This window comes from Plodia interpunctella, chromosome 11 (assembly GCF_027563975.2).
Source record: "Plodia interpunctella isolate USDA-ARS_2022_Savannah chromosome 11, ilPloInte3.2, whole genome shotgun sequence".
Classification (NCBI taxonomy): Eukaryota; Metazoa; Arthropoda; class Insecta; order Lepidoptera; family Pyralidae; genus Plodia; species Plodia interpunctella.
This window is the reverse complement of record NC_071304.1, coordinates 4,479,167-4,497,328: the sequence shown is the minus strand read 5'-3', so window position 1 is coordinate 4,497,328 and position 18,162 is coordinate 4,479,167. Positions and strand designations below refer to the sequence as shown.

Below are 18,162 nucleotides of genomic sequence, written 5' to 3'. Positions count from 1 at the left end.
CAAGGGTTTTATAAAAAACTATATGAAAATTTTCAGTTACCTATGTGATGTGCATGATTTACAAATTTATTTTGTCACACAATTCCAACAAAATAATCTAGTGTAATAATTATTAGAATAAGTCACAGAATTAATTGTCAATGAATGTATCACCACAAGTCACATCAAGCATAACTAATTTCTAACTCCCTTTTCTCAATAAAGTCATTTGGACCCTATATAAATAGTGAAAGTTAAATTTATCTCGTTTCCCGTCACTCGCGGGCATAAATCTGACCGGTTAAATGTGAACCTGTCTCATATGGCCACGCCACGTGTGACCATAGGAAAGTTGCAATGTTGCATTTTTGTGGTTTTCACTCTCCAGTACTTTCGCTAACGTAATAGGCTTAAGACCATAAATAACCAAAGCATGATTATTCTAACGCTTTTAGATTTAGTCGATTGTTAGGAAACAGAGTTCCATAACAGAATTGTTGCAGAAAGTCTATCTAGATCGACTAATATCACCTACACATTATGTTGAATGCTTATTATAAGTCTCGTTAGAAAATAATGTAACACTATTTTACTCGATGAGACGGTTACTGTAGCATGTTTGATTTCCTTTCATGGTCTGTCTACGTAAGATTTTTTCTGTAAATTCCCTGATCTGGATATTATGCAAAATACTAAATTCAGAGATCATAAGTAAACTTGTATTCCAATTTTCTATTAAATTCCCCTCGCAGTTATTTATGTTAACCATACGTTATTCTAACGGCCCTAAAATAAATCGTGTTTTGTTTTGTGTTTAAAATACGAGTGCTGGCACAAAACCCGCAGTGTAATGACGATGCAGTGGTACATAACTGAAGTAGAAGAAGATGAGTCGAAAAGCCCTAAAAGCTTTCAACCAAAGTAGGCCGGCTAATGTTTTGTCCATTATGAACTCTGCCCGCTACTCCAAAGAAAAAATATAAATTAAACACCGACACGGCTTTATCCCGATTCCTTTTTCATGAAAATATTCTGAAAATTCTTCAGAGTGCAATTAGCAGTGTAGCTAATTTTTATACAAGACGTAAGTATGTAGACGTCTTAATTTAGTTCTTATAAATTGACTCAAGACCATTATTTCGTAAGTAGGTACAAAAATATTACTATAGATCTAACGTTTCGATAAACTCGTTGATAAGAAAGCAAAGTATAATAACTTTATTTTTATCCATTCATTCGCCTTTTATTATAAATGCGAAAATCGGTGTTACGATCTGTTATTCTGCTTTCGCATCTGAACCGATTGAAGATAATTAAATAAGTGTTAAAAAACTAACTACAAGCAAACAAATTTGCGGAGCTGCGGGAAACAACTAGTTCTTTCTTTCTTTCACACATTGTCTGTAAATTGGGTTGTTCTTGGGATAAATAATGTCATTATGTAAATAAGAAGTGTATACACCGGAGCTACGTAAAGAAAGAGTGGAACACAATCGTCTATTAGCAGGTTGGCCATATTCGCGCCTTATGGCACCGCTTACGGCCCATTGCACACCCCAGGTGATAAAGGCGTTAAATACGATTAAGAGGCCCCTAATGGGACCGCCCCAATAACACCCGATACTCTCTTATCACACTTCGACCCAATTTCCTCAATTACCAGGATCAAGGAGAAGTAATGAAATGAAAGTAATCATTATCTCATCCGTCCATTCTTTTTCGCACGCCTTCGTCCTTTAAATAAAACATTAAAAGACTGCTTTGGATTATCACACAATTTATTCAGGTGCTTAATTTGAGCGGCTATTCCACTTCGGGTGCAATTTATTTTTATTTTACTTAATTCAGGCTCGAGGACCTAAGAGATTTGCTTTCGGTTTTCATTATGGAAATTGCCGTCAATATTTTCATTGTGAAAAATTTGCAAACCGTATTTATGTCAACTAAATATTGCCCGTCAGTTTTGTTTTTGTCAAATACAAATTTTTTACTCTGTCGATTTATTGTTCGTCAGTTATATTTTTGTAAAGACCATTAATGTTACTTATAGAAAGGTAAACTGAATTGACTTAAACCAGTTAAAGTAAAATCGTTTTGATTTTGCAAATTCACACTAACAAGTTCCATAGTCGTTGGTGAGAATGCTAGTATACTCGTAGAATCTGAGTTTTACCAGCTCGAAACTCATCCAATACTTATTAACCCTGCTACACTATGCGGCCAACTTTGCGTGCCTACGTCAAACTTATAACGAGTTGCAAGTACATGTGTCTTGGGAACGTCGCCCGTCATGCAGCACAAACTTTCAACAATTATGGAACTGCATATACCTACGTAGTTACCATATTAGATCGAACACATTTGTGTGAAGCTATTAAACTACGATCGTGTGCCGATTGCACTCATTCGGACGGTTGGCAGTGCAATCGGAAGTTTTGATTAAAATCAAGCAAACCAAGAGCAGACCGTTTCAAACGAGGCTATCTTTATTTTGAAGCTCAGTATGTTATGTTCCGATTGGGGAACTCAGATTGGATCGATGTTTGTACAATCGATCGTTCACCGTCGATTGGAATTGTCTAAAATTAATTGGATGTTATCCTCCAGAATCCAAACACACAAATATATGTATAGTCCTAGGATTAATACCATGTGCAAATTGTACTCCTTTCGTTTTTAATATTATAAATACAAATTAAACTTAAACGTTCTTCTCGTCTACAAATTAAGTTTTTATCCAAAATGGGAATGCAAATCCTTTTGGAGATCTATTCTATAGCAACGGGTAGTCAGATTTTCACTAACAATTGTTAATAGTTGCACATCGAACTATACGAGTACGGTTAGTTACTATAAATTTTGTGATGTTAGTATTATAAATCTCGACGTTATTATTTTTGAAATAAAAGCACCTGGAGCCTTTGGCTATATAATAAATACCGCTGACAAATGTGCAATTTCGTAAATTTTGCGCTTTATGTCTATCGAGATAAGAGATATAAAAAAATTATATCACCGCAGCGATTCCCTGAAGCGACAGGTTGACGACTTGGAGCGTTTTTACAACCTAGCTTCTTTTGTAGCCGTGCCTACTTTGTCATTTGTCTTAAATTTTTATTACAAACTTTCAAGGAGCGAATAAGATTAAATTTTCGTGGACCCCCTCCAAGAAATCTTAATCGATTTTATTAATATTCATTGCTTTTTGAGAGATAAAGCATAGGCCAATTATACTCTGTAAATGGAAGGTGTTAAGTTAAGGGGACCTCAAAAAGCCACATGCAAAAATTATTTAAAATACAAGGGTGATCCTTTCAGCGGTGCCTTTAGGAATTAATCGGATTATTACGAGGGCAAGGGCGGCACATTGTCATAGGGTCGGGTGAGACCCGCGACGCGACTTCATCACGGGTTGTCGGGGCCACGGGGCCCTGATGCGGAAATTACATTAATAGCCACGAAGCTCACCAACTTGGCAGTACTTTTAAGAATGTTTTATAGTGAATTTTGAGATTTGAGATTAACATTGAAAAGTTCTAATGCATGCAGAGCAGAGCCAATTTTGATTACTTGCGTAAGAATTGATATCTTACCACATAAATCTTGTAATTTTTTACATCTTACAGTTTATTAAATGTAGATACTTATAGAAAATACAACTATATGCCTAATTTCAAATAGAATCGCTCTACGACATTAATTTACATCATTAAACGATGACATGCTATTTACATATGCAAGCACAATAGATAATTAATTTGAAAGTGTTTAAAACTATCCAGGTCTCTCTGTGGTCGTACTTACTGTTTACTGCATCTATGGGTCCTACAATAATAAGCCGGGTTACTTCAAGTCAGCGTGCCATGACAGGTAGTGAAAGGCGGACAGCTGCAGGCTTGTCATAACGTCTCGCAAAGTTTTTGCTTCACGCTGTCTAGTTCCTCACGAACGCGCCTTCATTGCTTTATTTGCAACCGTTAATGAGACTATAATGCTACACCCAAGACATTTTTATGATTGACTAGCGACTTGTCCCGGCTTTGCTCGGGAAAAACCATAATAAATCACCAACTGTTGGTGAAAATTATACGAAAATCTGTCCAGTAGTTATAAAGTTTATCGCGTTCGTACAGGCAGGCAGATGAGACAAGGGAACATATATTTTAAAATAAGTTGGTAAGGTTCCATCTTCTTTCCTTAAATCAGATATATTCCGCATTGAGCCCCCATTTAGGCAAATGACACCTGTGGCTGAAATATATCTATTGGTCTGTTAAATCAGTTTCTTTCGGCATTTCTATGTCATATAAATGAATGACCCTTATTCAAATCAGTGTTTTTCGAGGTTTTTCGAGTCAACTTTGACGATAACGTTAACCTGCGCGCCGCCGTCGCTTCGTTTAGACAAAATGGCTTAGGTACTTTGCGTTTTTCTATTATCAAAATTGACTAATACAATCGACATTAACTTTAACATGCGCTGAAAAACGCAAAGTACGCCATTTTGTCAAAACCTCAGCGACACGCCGGTTAAAACCAACGTCAAATTTGACGGTGCAACTCAACCTTAGTAAACAAACTTTTGAATGGTCAACACTAAACTATTTTGGTATGACTCATGCTGATTAGGTGTTGCATAACACACTTGCCGTTTAGAAATATAGTTAGTGAAAGGGACGTAGGAAGTGCTATCTACCACTTAACTGAATTACTGAATTAAACTTTCTCTCAGACGCCGACGTCGAAAATTCATGATTTATAATCATCAATTTAATGTTTAGATTGATTGACGGAGATCAGAATTTATTAGGTAAGACCATTGAGATTATAAAATATTATCAATTTTCTCAGGGTTGATAACGTGATTTTTTGTAATTTATAGCGTCCAAAGTAAATCATTACTCGTATATAAAAGGATAACACAATTTTCAGATTGTTGATTTCTTCAGATAGTTTTTATAAGCCATAATATGGCATAATAAGAAATCAATGTGTGTTGGCTTGTTTTTAGATATGTCTCATGCTTTTAATTGCGTACAACATAACATTCTTCTTAAACAATTGGAAAATCTAGGGATCCGAGGCTTACCACTTAACTTAATTCAATCATATCTAAGCAACCGTAAACAAATAGTAGTCATTGACAAGTATAATCCTATCAGCAAAACAATAGAGGAAGTCAAATCTGACCAGGCTAAAATTCTTCTCGGCATTCCTCAGGGTAGTATACTTAGTCCACTCCTATTCCTTATTTACGTTAATGAACTTCCATCCATTACACAAGTGCGTCATGTTTGCAGATGATGCAACTCTATTGATATCTGATACAACTAAAGTTAAAAACAAATTTATAGTTATAAACAACATTACATTAAATAGTACAGTAAATTGGCTTAAATCTTTAAACTTAACAGTAAATTTAACAAAAACAAAAATAATACAGTTTAGAAATTATAATAAGGAACCATATAGTTTAAATATTCACGAAACTAACAAAACATTGAAGACGTAAACGAAACAAACTTTTTAGGTGTCAATATTGATTGTAACTTAAATTAGAAATCGCACATAGATAAAATTAACAAAACAATATCCAGTTACTGTTACGCTCTTTCGATACTTGCTGAAAGCTCTTCAGCTGAAGTTGCCCGAACTGCATACTTTGGAAATGTTTTTCCTTACTTCACATATGGAATTATCTATTGGGGGAATTCTGTTAATGTAAATTCCACTTTCCTGCTTCAAAAAAGATGTATACGCATAATACATAACTTGTATGCAGATGACACATTACGAAATATATTTAAAGAAAAGGGCTATTTAATATTAACTAATATCTATATACTTGAATTATGTGTATTTGTTCAAAATAACAAGTGATACTTTAGAAAAAAAATTGATCTCGAACATAACCAAAGAAATTTATATAAAAATTATTTGTATCTTCCCATTGTAAATAATGAAGTGTATAAAAAAGTGCCTATATTTCTGGAATAAATGTATTTAACCATTTACCTGTAAATATCAAATGTATCCAAAATAGTCACTTATTCAGACTTAAGCTTAATGCTTGGTTATTAGACCATGTGTTTTATAATTTGGATGAATACTATGAGTATAATACTCGTACCTTACGAGAGTAAATAGGTATGTATTCCATAAATAATTATATCGTGTGCAATTACTTATGTCGTGTGCAAAGACAAATTACTTATAAGTTGTTCAAACAGTTTAATTTGTAAGTACTGCACGTACCTATAGAACATAGTAAGTGTAACATAACGCTAATATTGCATGCCTGTAAAGGTAAATTGTTGAAACTCACAGTTACTGCAATAAACATATTTGAGTTTGAGTTATGTATAGTAATTATGATAGTTCATCTAAATAAAATAAAATAAAAATATGTTAATATCATTTCATTATCATCATCCGTCACCTGTACATCACTGCTTGTCAAGAAAACAAATTGGCTGTAAAGCAGTCATGGGTCACGGCTAAATGACCATACATGGCCGCTAATACTGGCACGTATGTTTATGCAATTGTTTGAACCATCGGCCATGAACCGAGCAATTTGTGCTTCACTTTCACGACCATGGTGTGAGGGCGCATGACCTCTGGCCCTGATTTTGTTTGTTGGCGTTGTCGGGTTTATGTAATGGTTACTTAATAATAATGACATCAAATTCCCATTACTTGTCGTATTCCTCGTGGTTGAGGTGGAATGACACGTACTCTTACACGGCGACTTTGTCATTCTACATTTCACGTTGTATTAGAAATCAAGAACTAAAGTCGGTCGGTTTATGAAAACTATCACATCGGTTTATGAAAACTATACACGTAAAATGTTAAAATTATCACCAATATTGAGAGCTATTCAGAGAGCTAGATCATTGCTAAATTGAAGTTAATAATCCAAACTCTTCAGTAGAAAGCGCAAATAAATTTAAGTTTCGTTTACATAAGGCCTGTGTCCACACTTCATGATAAAGCCGGACGGAATCCAACAGTACAATCACATACAATCTGCGAGTAACCAAACCTGACTTTGAGTCCTGCCCGGGGCGGCTCCGTAAATATTTACACACGGGACACACTGAGAATCCCGCTTGTGACGGGGTACGGTGATTGTCAAAGGTGTGTAGCAAACTCTCGTAGGTAATAAAATACCTCGTATAATTTAAACTTGATACATAGGTGTCCTACCCGAATGGCGTGTTACAAGTGTTATATTTCTCTCAAGTAACAACTTAACGGCTCTCGTCGATTCAACATAGGCGCACTTTTATTTTTTTATATAGCTATCAATATTTTTTCTAGCGTTTCACAGTTGCACAGTGCTTATATTCTGTATCTGGAATTTTTGGTGATTTTGGGATTACCCAAATTGGGGTTGTGGAAATCCCAAGAACACTCAAGGAAAAAAGAAATCTTAAAGAAAAAAACTTCAAAGTGACTGACACTATATAGTATAAAACAAAGTCGCTTTCTCTGTCTTTATATACCTAACCTATGTATGCTTAAATCTTTAAAACTACGCAATGGATATTAATGCAGGTTTTATTTATATATAGTTTGATTCCTGAGGAAGGTTTAGGTATATAATTTATTAAGGTTTTACCTGAGCGAAGCAGGGACTGGCCGCTAGTTAGGTATAAACTAGCACATAAATATACACATCATGACAGACAAACAGTACAGGACAGTAGAAAAAGAGAATCAATGGAAATCCATGAAATAAAAATCATAAATCATCCCGCGGATCGTGAAACCGTTGATTTATCAAAAACTAGCGGCCCACCACAGCTTCGCTCGAGTAAAACCATAATGAAAAAATAGCCTATGTCACTCCGGAAGGTTTCGTCCTTCTAAGTGCCAAATTTAATCAAAATCGGCCTAGTAATTTTTGAGTTTATTCATTACAAACAAAAATACAAATCTTTTCTCTATACCTATAATATTAGTATGGATTAGCCAAAAGTCATCATAGTGTTGTTACAATCTGATATTTTTCACAACGAATTAAGTGGTGAAGGCCAAATTAAGTGATTGCAATTACTAAGAGTCCATTTGTCAGGGGAACATTGGGTTACAGCCGTTAAGTACAGTAATAAAGGAGATTTATAATGTAGTCGACAAAGACTCAACTTGCTAACAAAACATCAACAAAACTCCGCCGAGACATTAGGACGTCTGCAAGAGTTATTGCGCTAACAGGTGACTTTGATAAATAAATCGTGAAATAAATTTTAAACAATATTAGCGAGAAAACAAGTGCTACCATTCTATAAAAATTATCAGGCACGAGGGACCTGCCGTCTAGTTTAAATACAGTCTTTTAATATTTATTGTTATAGCGGAAACAGAAAAACATCATCTGTGAAAATGTCAATGGTCTAACTATCTTCGTTCATAAGACTGTATCTTATGAGCCCTGATGGTGACAGACGGACATACGAACAGACGGATGACCTTAATAATATGGTCGCGTGCAATAAAATTCGATACATTCATTATTCATCACATATAGTAAATTAATTTACTATAAGTAACTTAACACTTTACAGGACAGAAAACTGATCTCAAATTACATAGGATGACACTCCGGTTTTCCATACAAAAAATCACTACGTATATAGCAGTACTTGTTAAAATAAATACTAAAATACTAATGTACGTCAGTAGCTACGGGTATAACCGCTGTACGGATACAACCGGACTGTTTTTATAAATAGCAAAGTTAAGCCGTCAAGACAGTCAGTACGGGCTTTACCGTACATCGGGCAACGCCGTACTGTCATAACGACTAATATAATTAAGTTGTTTAGGCAGTCAGTACGGGATTTACCGTACATCGGGCTACCCCGTACTGTCATGAAGAATAACAGAGTGAAACCGCCAAGATAGTCAGTGCGGCGCTCACCGTACATCGGGCAACGCCGTACTGTTATGAAGAATAGCAAACTCAAGACGTCGTGATAGTCAGTACGGGTTCTACAGTACCGTAAAGATATTAAAAAAACTCCATTGAACAAAAATAAATCAATTTTATTGATAGAAAACGAATGCCTACGCACTCAAAAAATACAAATTCAAACAAAAACATCAAATATTCTAATTCAAAAACATAAAATAAGTATTATTCTTCAACATCGCGTTTCATAGCTAGCCACTTTGGTCGACAATACTATGAAAGTTTTATAATTTCTAATTCTTCTAAAACATCTATATCCCTCTAATCAAAAAGTTTACGAAAATAATTAACTTATCAATCAGTCTTCAATTATTGTACACAACACATGAGTAAAGTCTTTATAGCATCAAAAATCAATCTAATATCACTATTCCTATGTATTGCTTTAGTATAAAAAATGTTAACCTAATCACAGTCCGTCATTTTAACTTTAGGCTAATTCTAGTTTATAATAATTAGTTATTTCTCTTCTATCAGTCTACTAGTTAAGTATTTTTAAGATAATAACTTAAACTTAATCAGTTTTGTGCTTGTGCCATTCCTCGAAGCAGGATGGACAAAGAGGTGGTTTTTTTTTATCGATATCTTGTCTCTAGTCAAGGAGATATGGCTGTACCAATTCCATTACAATTTTTTCTGTCTTCTTGATTGCCGGGTCTGATTCTATTTCTTCATTTTTACCTTTGTACATTAATATATTTAAAACATATCCATCAGAAGTAGTAAAAATTAATTCCGTAACGAGCATTTTTTGACTTAATATATTGTCGAAAATGTAATCGGCCACGAAACAAAATTAAACAAAATTAGCGATTCATCAATTGATAGATTCACACCGGGACTGTAGATTTGCCGAAAATTCTCACATATGGCCTTCATGAAATCAGAAACTTTCTTTTCTCCTTTAGCATTAGCTTCAGACAAACTAAGACATCGTAATATTTGTTCGAACCGACGTCCTGACATTATGTATGTAAAAAATGGGTGAAAATATAAGGGATCGGAGAATGAGAACAATGATCTCCTACTAGGTCCTTTTACTTGACCTTGCAACACACACAAAGCCAAGAACATCTCCATCTCATTTACTGTTACAACTCTAAAAGCTTGGTTTCGGCTATTTCTGGTATGGGGTTTATTAGAATTAGACTAAAAATCGCCATATGCATTTGTCCTGGCTACTAAATATTCGAGTAATTCTTGAGAAAATACCCGTCTAAATATATCTAATGGGGTAGCATTTTCATTAATATCTATTCTCAATCCTTGAGTGTTATTATCAAATCCAAACTCTGGAATTAGTTCAGTAGTACAAGTCCATTCTTCTTCGGGTGTCTCTGCTTCTACATTTTGAGATAACTGAAGATCAGGATTTCCTTCAGATTCCTGTTCTTCCAAATTTTGATCTACAGGATCTTCCGGACTTGCAAGGCCCGATATTTCGTGAAGAGGAATTACAGGGGACGCAGCTCTGGAACTTTGTGCTGAAGTTGATGGAAATGCTGATTCTAATAGGCTTAGACATCCCATAGAAAAACTATTTTCCGTTCTCACACTCATTGTACCTGACGGTTCGACGATATCTTGAGGTTTATGAAATGTAATGGGACTACCAAGAGGTATTACAGGACTTCCAGATGCACTTTCTATGGATATGTGTGTGCTCGCGGTAGGGCGTAAAGGTAGTATTGGACTGTTTTGGTCAGAAATCGAAGGAGAGGGTGGAACAAATAAGGTAGCTCTGTATCTAGAAGTAGATGGTACTGTATCTATGCGATTATTATCACTGGCCCTTACATATCTGGGCTGAACCTTAGAATCTTTAGGATCTTTCTCTGATTTAGCCTCATCTACATCCAAGGCTTCTGAGTCATCCGAATCACTATTTGGTACATAGTCTGCATCCGTGCCATATTCCCCGTCGTTATCCTCAAAAGGGTCTGTTTCCGTTTTTTCTGATGTATCAGAAAAACTGCCATCGTCAGAACTTTCTGGAGTCGACACATCCTCCAATAACTTTTTGATGCGCTCCTCGTCTTTATTCATCTGTGGCAAAAAGTGAACGTGAGCGGAACGTTATAAAAAGTATATTTTTCTATAAAAGTAAAGACTATATTAATAATAGTAATTTAATACTTACGTTTTCTGCCACAAATTTTTGCGCGCAAACCCACGTGGACACAACCAACACCGGTGCCAGGCAGCGCGACACTGACTTGGTGTTTCTATGAATTCTCTAGGCGGACTATACGGTTATACCCGTAGTGTTACTATATCAACTACTTTTTGTGTTTCTATACGATGTAGGTAATGTATATATTATAGCTCTTAGATTTGACAGTACAAACCTTTGAATAACTTGTAGATAGACAGTAAATCATGTTCGTTACAATGATAGTATAAATCCAGCACGGTGATCACCGTAGCGCTCTTTATAATATCTTTTGTAGCGACTGCGATGCCAGTACTGTCAAACTACAGAGTTTTTAGAGCACTGCTATAACCGTACTGTCCTGTAAAGTGTTAATAACAAACCAAACGATAGTTGATATAAGTAGGTGAAAGTTGTCCATTGCTGCATAAATACAAACAAAATTTAACAAGCCTGTAAAGTGAGATGAATTACGTACCATCTGCTTGATAGTTACTTGCATTAAATTAATTGATAGGTACTACAGAATGATAAGTGTTATTCTCGTTTTACAGTTGTAATTTTTTAATGTTAATACCAATTTAAGTTGAAATGTTCGTTCAATCATACTTTTCGATAAATCAATAAGATATAATAAAAAACACGAAATTTTCGATAGATTTTAGTTTTACAACAATTTGGGTTTTAGGAAAGAAATGTGCGAGTGTGGTAGCTCATTGTAAAGATGAGTTTTGTAAGTGTATTTTATCCGTAGGTACTTATTACCTAAACGGAATCCGTCACCTCGACACCTAAAATACAATGTAAATTTTAGTAGCATTTTTAGCACCTCTCTCCATCCAAAAGGCGTTTCATGTAACATTATCACTTTTTTAAAACATATCTATGTAATTAGACTGTAAGATCTTCTTGAATAAATAAATGTATTTTGAGAGAACAGTGTTCTTCCGCCCAAGTTACATCTTCTTTTTGTAATAATAACTTCATTCTTGAATAATAAAAAAAATTAAGAAACCCCTGACTCCATGAGATCATAGCATTATCTCCTCTGCTAGAAAAAGCTAAGAGTTTCCAAATAATAGAAACTAGATTAAAATCGGTTCAGCCGTTCGATTGCTACGATGTCACGGACAAACATATAACAATAACTCCCCTCCTTCTGTCGTCGGGGGTTAAAAACACTGAGTATAGACATGCATTGAAAGCAAATCGCATCTAACACAAGATGTCGAGTGAACGTCAAGGTCTAACTTTACATATTCATTACAGTGACCTCATGGAGATGAGATGATAAATAACAAAGTTCATACAAGTCATCTTTAATTCATGGCTAATTACCAATTTACAACGAATTTGGCAATGTTTAAGTTTTGACGTTTAGAGTTGATTGCGTTATAGTATTTATTTCTTATTTAAAATAGCTCATATTCAAAACAAAAAATAAGTGACTCTTGACAGTAAAAAAAAATAAAAACATTATTTATTTAAATTGAAATAAACATTCCTAAATTTAAAAAAGTATTTTCTATTGATTGCCGCAGACAGAATGCATGGTGCTCCATGCATTCTACTGTTGCATGCATTTTACTGTTCTAGATTTTTCTCGGTGTATGTAGTATCACAAAAATTTGTTACACGTTCACGTTGACGATTAGCACGGAAAGATATTTAGGAAGAATGGTGAGGATGTTAGGATGGTTAAAAGGTTAACGAACTATTCTACGCGTGATGGGTGATGCGTGGGTACCTCACTCAAGCCAAGACGATGGATGCCACGAATACCTTTCATATTTTCATGCTCTTATGCCCCGGTCTACTCAGTGATAACATGGTACAGCCCTAGCCGGTATTATAAAATTCCTTGCAAATTACAATCGTGCTTTGCTTGGTTATAATACTTATAGCTTTTTCCCGCGGCTTCGCCCGCGTAATTTTCCCACGGAAACAGTGAATTTTCCGTGATAAAAGGAACCGTGTTGAAGTACGGAGAAGGTATTCCTTCAAACTACATGTATGTCCAATTTCAGAAGATTGGTTGAGTAGATAGAGTGTGACGAGGTAACAAACAAACTTACTTTCCCTTTTATAAAATTAGTTAGGATCATTGCACAGTATTGAGGTGAAGGCCGTAGGGCATACGAATGCACTTGTTTACAGTCAAATAAGTAATTGAAGTAAGTTTAAATGAAACCCAAACTAATGACTTTGTCTCGATTCTCGAGATGTCCGGAAATATTTCAAAATCCTGACGACCCATTTTTAATATTTTTTATCCAATCCAAACCCCTTAACAATATAACATTGTAAATGGGATTTGGTAATGAGCAAGAAGAAGACGATTATCTAAACCCAAATTACAATTTATTTTAAAAAATTACGCAGACGAATTTGAGGAATAAAATAAAATATAGGTACCTTACAGTATTTTCCTTCAACACAGTTTCCAATCCGACATTAATTTAGTTATTGTCTGAAACAATGGCAATATATCCCGTAATTACAATTTCAATAATTCGTATGTTTGACTTTTCACGAACAAAGAACGGTAAATGTAAATTTCCTAGCGCCGGACTAAAGTAATTATCTCTTGTATTTTCAATTAACTTTGAAACACAGTTAATTGCGAAATCAAAATTAATCTGACCCTTAGACATTCTTATGCTCCCAAGATTCCATAGTTCCACTAAGAAATACCTACATTGCATAAGTTACATAATGAGCCTCCATTTAATTTCAAGTACATAAGAATGATAGATAGATAATGAAGATTGGTATCTTAAAATTTGTATGAAATTAAATTGGTTTGGTATAAAATGGTTTTTATATTATTCAGATCAATTACTTCGATGTTAGCAAGTAATAGAAAAACAAGAAATGTAAAATTAAATCAAGGGAAAAGTGATCGGGAAAAACAAACTATTTACTATGTACTTTACTTAGTGTACTTAGTGATTCCCGATCAAAAGCGGGAAGTAAATTTATAAACAGAATTGGTAGGAAATTTTAATTGGCAAGACAATTTTACATTATCATGAAAAATAAAACACGTATGAAAAAGAGAAATGCTGCTGTCTTGTGATTTCTAATCTAAACAGCCAATGTGAATTTGACAAAATTCTTAGCAAGACGGCTTACACCTATATAACTCTCATATTCCATATTTAAAAATTTTAATAGCGATATGTCCGAATGTTTGTTAGATGAAAATTTATTGTTTTTACTTTCCGATTTCTGTTATTCGAAATGAAAAGTAGAGCATTTGCCACGGTTGAAATCATCAATTCCAACTGTCGCCGTCTCGTAGGAGAACTAATTTCTGTCGAGTTAACAGTTTACTTCTTTACGTTATTTCTATATTTCCAACCGTCGGAAAGAAAGTCACACTTGACTACCGCTCATGTTCGGAGAAAACGACAATTTTCACGGTCAGCTGCTAATGGTACGACCACCACTCTCAATTGACGCCTGAGCAGAGGCAGAATCGATCTCAAACACGACATTTGTTTGAAGTGAAGTTAATATGTTATACTGGATTTTATTACATATTCGGTTGGTAATAGAATAAACAATTGTGTATCACTGACTTAAAGGTCGACTGTTAGATAATGCTTTTAACATTAAGTCCGCCTATTGTACTTTTACAAATTGTATTGCTGCGCAATAAAGTTTAAGTAATTAAATTACGACATGACCGCGGAATTATTTTATACCTATAGACAAAAAAAAACATATGCAAATATCTGATGAAAGCAGCGAATATTCTTTGTAGATGTTAGCGTACTGATGGTCTATATAGATTCACACACGCAAAAATACCAGATTAAATACAACACAAAAGGTGAAATTGGGCTTGTTTGGGTAAGCTATCAACAATGCCATTGTCGATGATGTATTCACGAATCATAAAACTCGTAATGAGATGAGTACCGTAAGAGGAAGATTAATGTTGGAACCGTTTGAGGTCACGGGGCTAACAACAATACATAGCCAAAAATCATTCAGCATTTATTTGCCATACACCGCCAATAATTTAAGATGTGCACACATCCACGCATCTAAAACTAATATAGCCGTTAGCCGTTGTCGTTCTGGATAAACCTATAAGCACACACACAAGAAATTTCCTTTAATTTTTCATGAGAACAAAAATTCTATTTTTTTAATGAAAATGAATTTATTTTGTTACAACTTTACGCTATTTAGATTTACTAGTTTTAATTGATTAATTAATAGTCATGAAAATTCAAGACGGACATAGATTACCTTTCATACCTCATACCACAAAAGTACTGTTCCAATGGCAAAATCACGCTAGAGAAGCCATAGACAAATGTTGGTAATCATATAATTTACGAAACAAAGATAATTAACCCTACATTCGATAACAAAACAATTTCTTTGTCCGAACACTTAGTTGGCATTTCCGAACGATGTCTTTCTCGGCACCGGAGACTCACAAACTCAAAAGTGTTAAAGATCGCAGTTGCAAGCTACTTTAGGGAAACTGTAATTTAAAATTAGGTCCAATATTTAGAACACTTTGATTGTGTTGATTTGTAAGCCGATTTCTTCGAAAGTTTGAAAGACAAGAAGTGCCATTAGCTCAACGCTCCAACTGATCATCATCATCGAAACGACAGGTTCACACACATAGATCATAGATAGCGATGACATTGCTAGATAAACATTGATGTGTCCGCGTCTTAAACCGTGAAACGTCAATCGTAACGGTACCCGGCTAGAATTCCGGGGCGTCCGTAACGGTCGTCCTGCCCTCAGAATACCTTCCGAAGACCGAGCCGGCTGGCACGCGTCAAAAGAATTCAATGACCATAAGATAAGCGTTATTTACGACTATTATAAAGCTTACAGAATATTTCGCATATGCGTGACGTGCGTCTAAGGTTAAACTGAATACAGTAAAATTATTTTAAAATATATTATTCAATTTAGAACATGAATAAATTACTGTTGAAAATAACAAAATAATTTCATATATATCATACATATCGGGCATTGATCGTGGTCTACCTGCTTAGTTAGCACAGCGCGTAATAGGTACTCCCAGTAGTTCAGGCTGAGAAATATATGGGTGTAAATTATTTCGGAAAAATTATAGCGAATAGGAATAGGAACTTAATAAAAAGTTTCAAAGCGAATAAAACGTAATTAAAATAATTGGTTTCTGAAGAAAAGTGTTAGCTATTCTTTGTTTATTGCGAAGTTATCGTTAACGGACCGTGAAAAGCAAATCGGTTTATTGTCTTTGTGTTCTATTTATAAATTTGTCATAAAATGTTGAATTGGTTATTTTCTTACTAGTCAAATCAAGTTTTTTTACTAATGTAACTACGTCTACTAAGACTACTACTAAGACACTAGTAAACTACTTAACTAAAGCATGAAAGTGTAAGTAACGATTATTCTAGGAACTATTGGGAAGTAGTACTTCCAGCAAATAAATAAAATAAGTATTACGTCAGTACTACGGCAATGGTAATCGGATTGACACGAAACACTTTTTCAACTAAACGCTGCCCAGTCACGACTAGGGTTAACAAGTAAAAATTCAAAGCCAACAAATAAAAACGTTGTTAACTTTTAATGTAATAACATTCCAAAGTTGAAAAAAAATATATAAAATAAGAGTGTGAATACTTATTCAGTCTTGTTTTACCAAACTTTTTAGCTACATTTAATCTAATTTAAACACACTCGGAATACGATTTTAAATACTTTCTAAACAACGGTACATAAATTAATTCCGTTTTAGTTAAGCCATTGTAACCCGCCCGCGGTAACGGCAATGTAATTATTATAACTTCTCATTATTGCATGTGTTACATACAATGCATATTACATTCACGTCATCATAAGGAAAAAAGACGCATAGGTGAATTCTCTCTCTTTCTGTCTATATGAGGGTTGTCACGGTTTCTTCCCAGTTCGTAATTCGTCGTTAGCAAAAAGGCAATTATGAATATGTGTAACTCACAAATTTAAAATATAATTTTATTACTAAAACGGCATCTTACAAAATAACAAATACGTTTTTTTCGTTTGGCTTGTTTTGTATTAGTTTTTTATTTTTGTGTTTAGTGTTAGTTTGCTTTTTTAGTGTAAATGGAAGCACAGTTTACTACGTCAAAAAAGAATGAAATTGTTATTTTTTCCGCAATCGCGACTCTCTCAAAATGTTATAAATTTTCCAAGTAAAAACCCAATACCAACTTTAAACAAAACACACTTTTCTGACACCTTAAACTTAATTTGGAAGGTTGATAAATGAATAAAATTACTTATCCCCCTTACAAGGGATAACTTAATAATCTAAACTCAATTACAATGTTAAAAGCATTCGCTATTGTCGACATCGCGAAATTTACATAAAGTATTTATTGTATAAAAGTTAAAATACGCTAATGCTACGTTTATCCTAATCCTATCCTAACTATATAATATTATAAATGCGAAAGTTTGTTTGTTACCTCTTTACACTGTATTTACTCAACCAATCTGCTTGAAATGAAGTATGGAGAAGCACATAGACTACCTGGCTACACTCTCCATACTTCAGTCTAAATGACTGATCATCCCAGAAAAATAACTAACTATTACCGTGAGGAAATTATGCGAGCGAAACTGCGGGCATAAGCTAATTACACTTAAAATAAGGCTACTTAATTGTTAAAAAGAGTTATGGATATAAAAGCACCTAAAGTATATACCTAGTCTAAATAAACACACTTCAGAAAAAATCTGCTACAAGTAACTATTCTAATATCAGCACGACAACAAACATGGCAGCAGACGTGCTGATTAAAAAAAAATTGCCTTATACTTAAGTAACACAAAGTAGGAATAAAGATATGTAGCCCTGTAGTGAAATCGATTAAGCACCTTTGGGTTTCAAGTAATTAATTCACGTTATTTCACGTCATTTATCCCTTTATGGTTCCCCCACTATTGTACTGCAAGTGAGACTGATACTATCCAACTCACATATATATATATATATATATATATATATATATATATATATATATATATA

The 18,162-nt window shown here is 34.3% G+C and overlaps 2 protein-coding genes across 5 annotated transcripts in view; both read right to left on the bottom strand.

Moving 5' to 3' along the window:
• The window catches only part of IRSp53 (Insulin receptor substrate 53 kDa), a 155,754-nt gene that overhangs the window by 123,744 nt on the left and 13,848 nt on the right, over window positions 1-18,162 (bottom strand). The window lies entirely within an intron of this gene.
• LOC128673382 (uncharacterized) lies at window positions 8,551-11,483 on the bottom strand. The gene is made up of 2 exons (XM_053751173.1): window positions 11,100-11,483; window positions 8,551-11,005 (listed from the first exon to the last, which is right to left on the bottom strand). Exon 2 carries the CDS (start codon window positions 11,003-11,005, stop codon window positions 10,109-10,111), a length of 897 nt encoding a protein of 298 aa, XP_053607148.1. The 5' UTR covers window positions 11,100-11,483; the 3' UTR covers window positions 8,551-10,108.

Excerpts from the sequence above, each read along its gene's own strand:
- LOC128673382 (XM_053751173.1), bottom strand. The coding sequence starts at position 11,005 with ATGAATAAAGACGAGGAGCGCATCAAAAAGTTATTGGAGGATGTGTCG.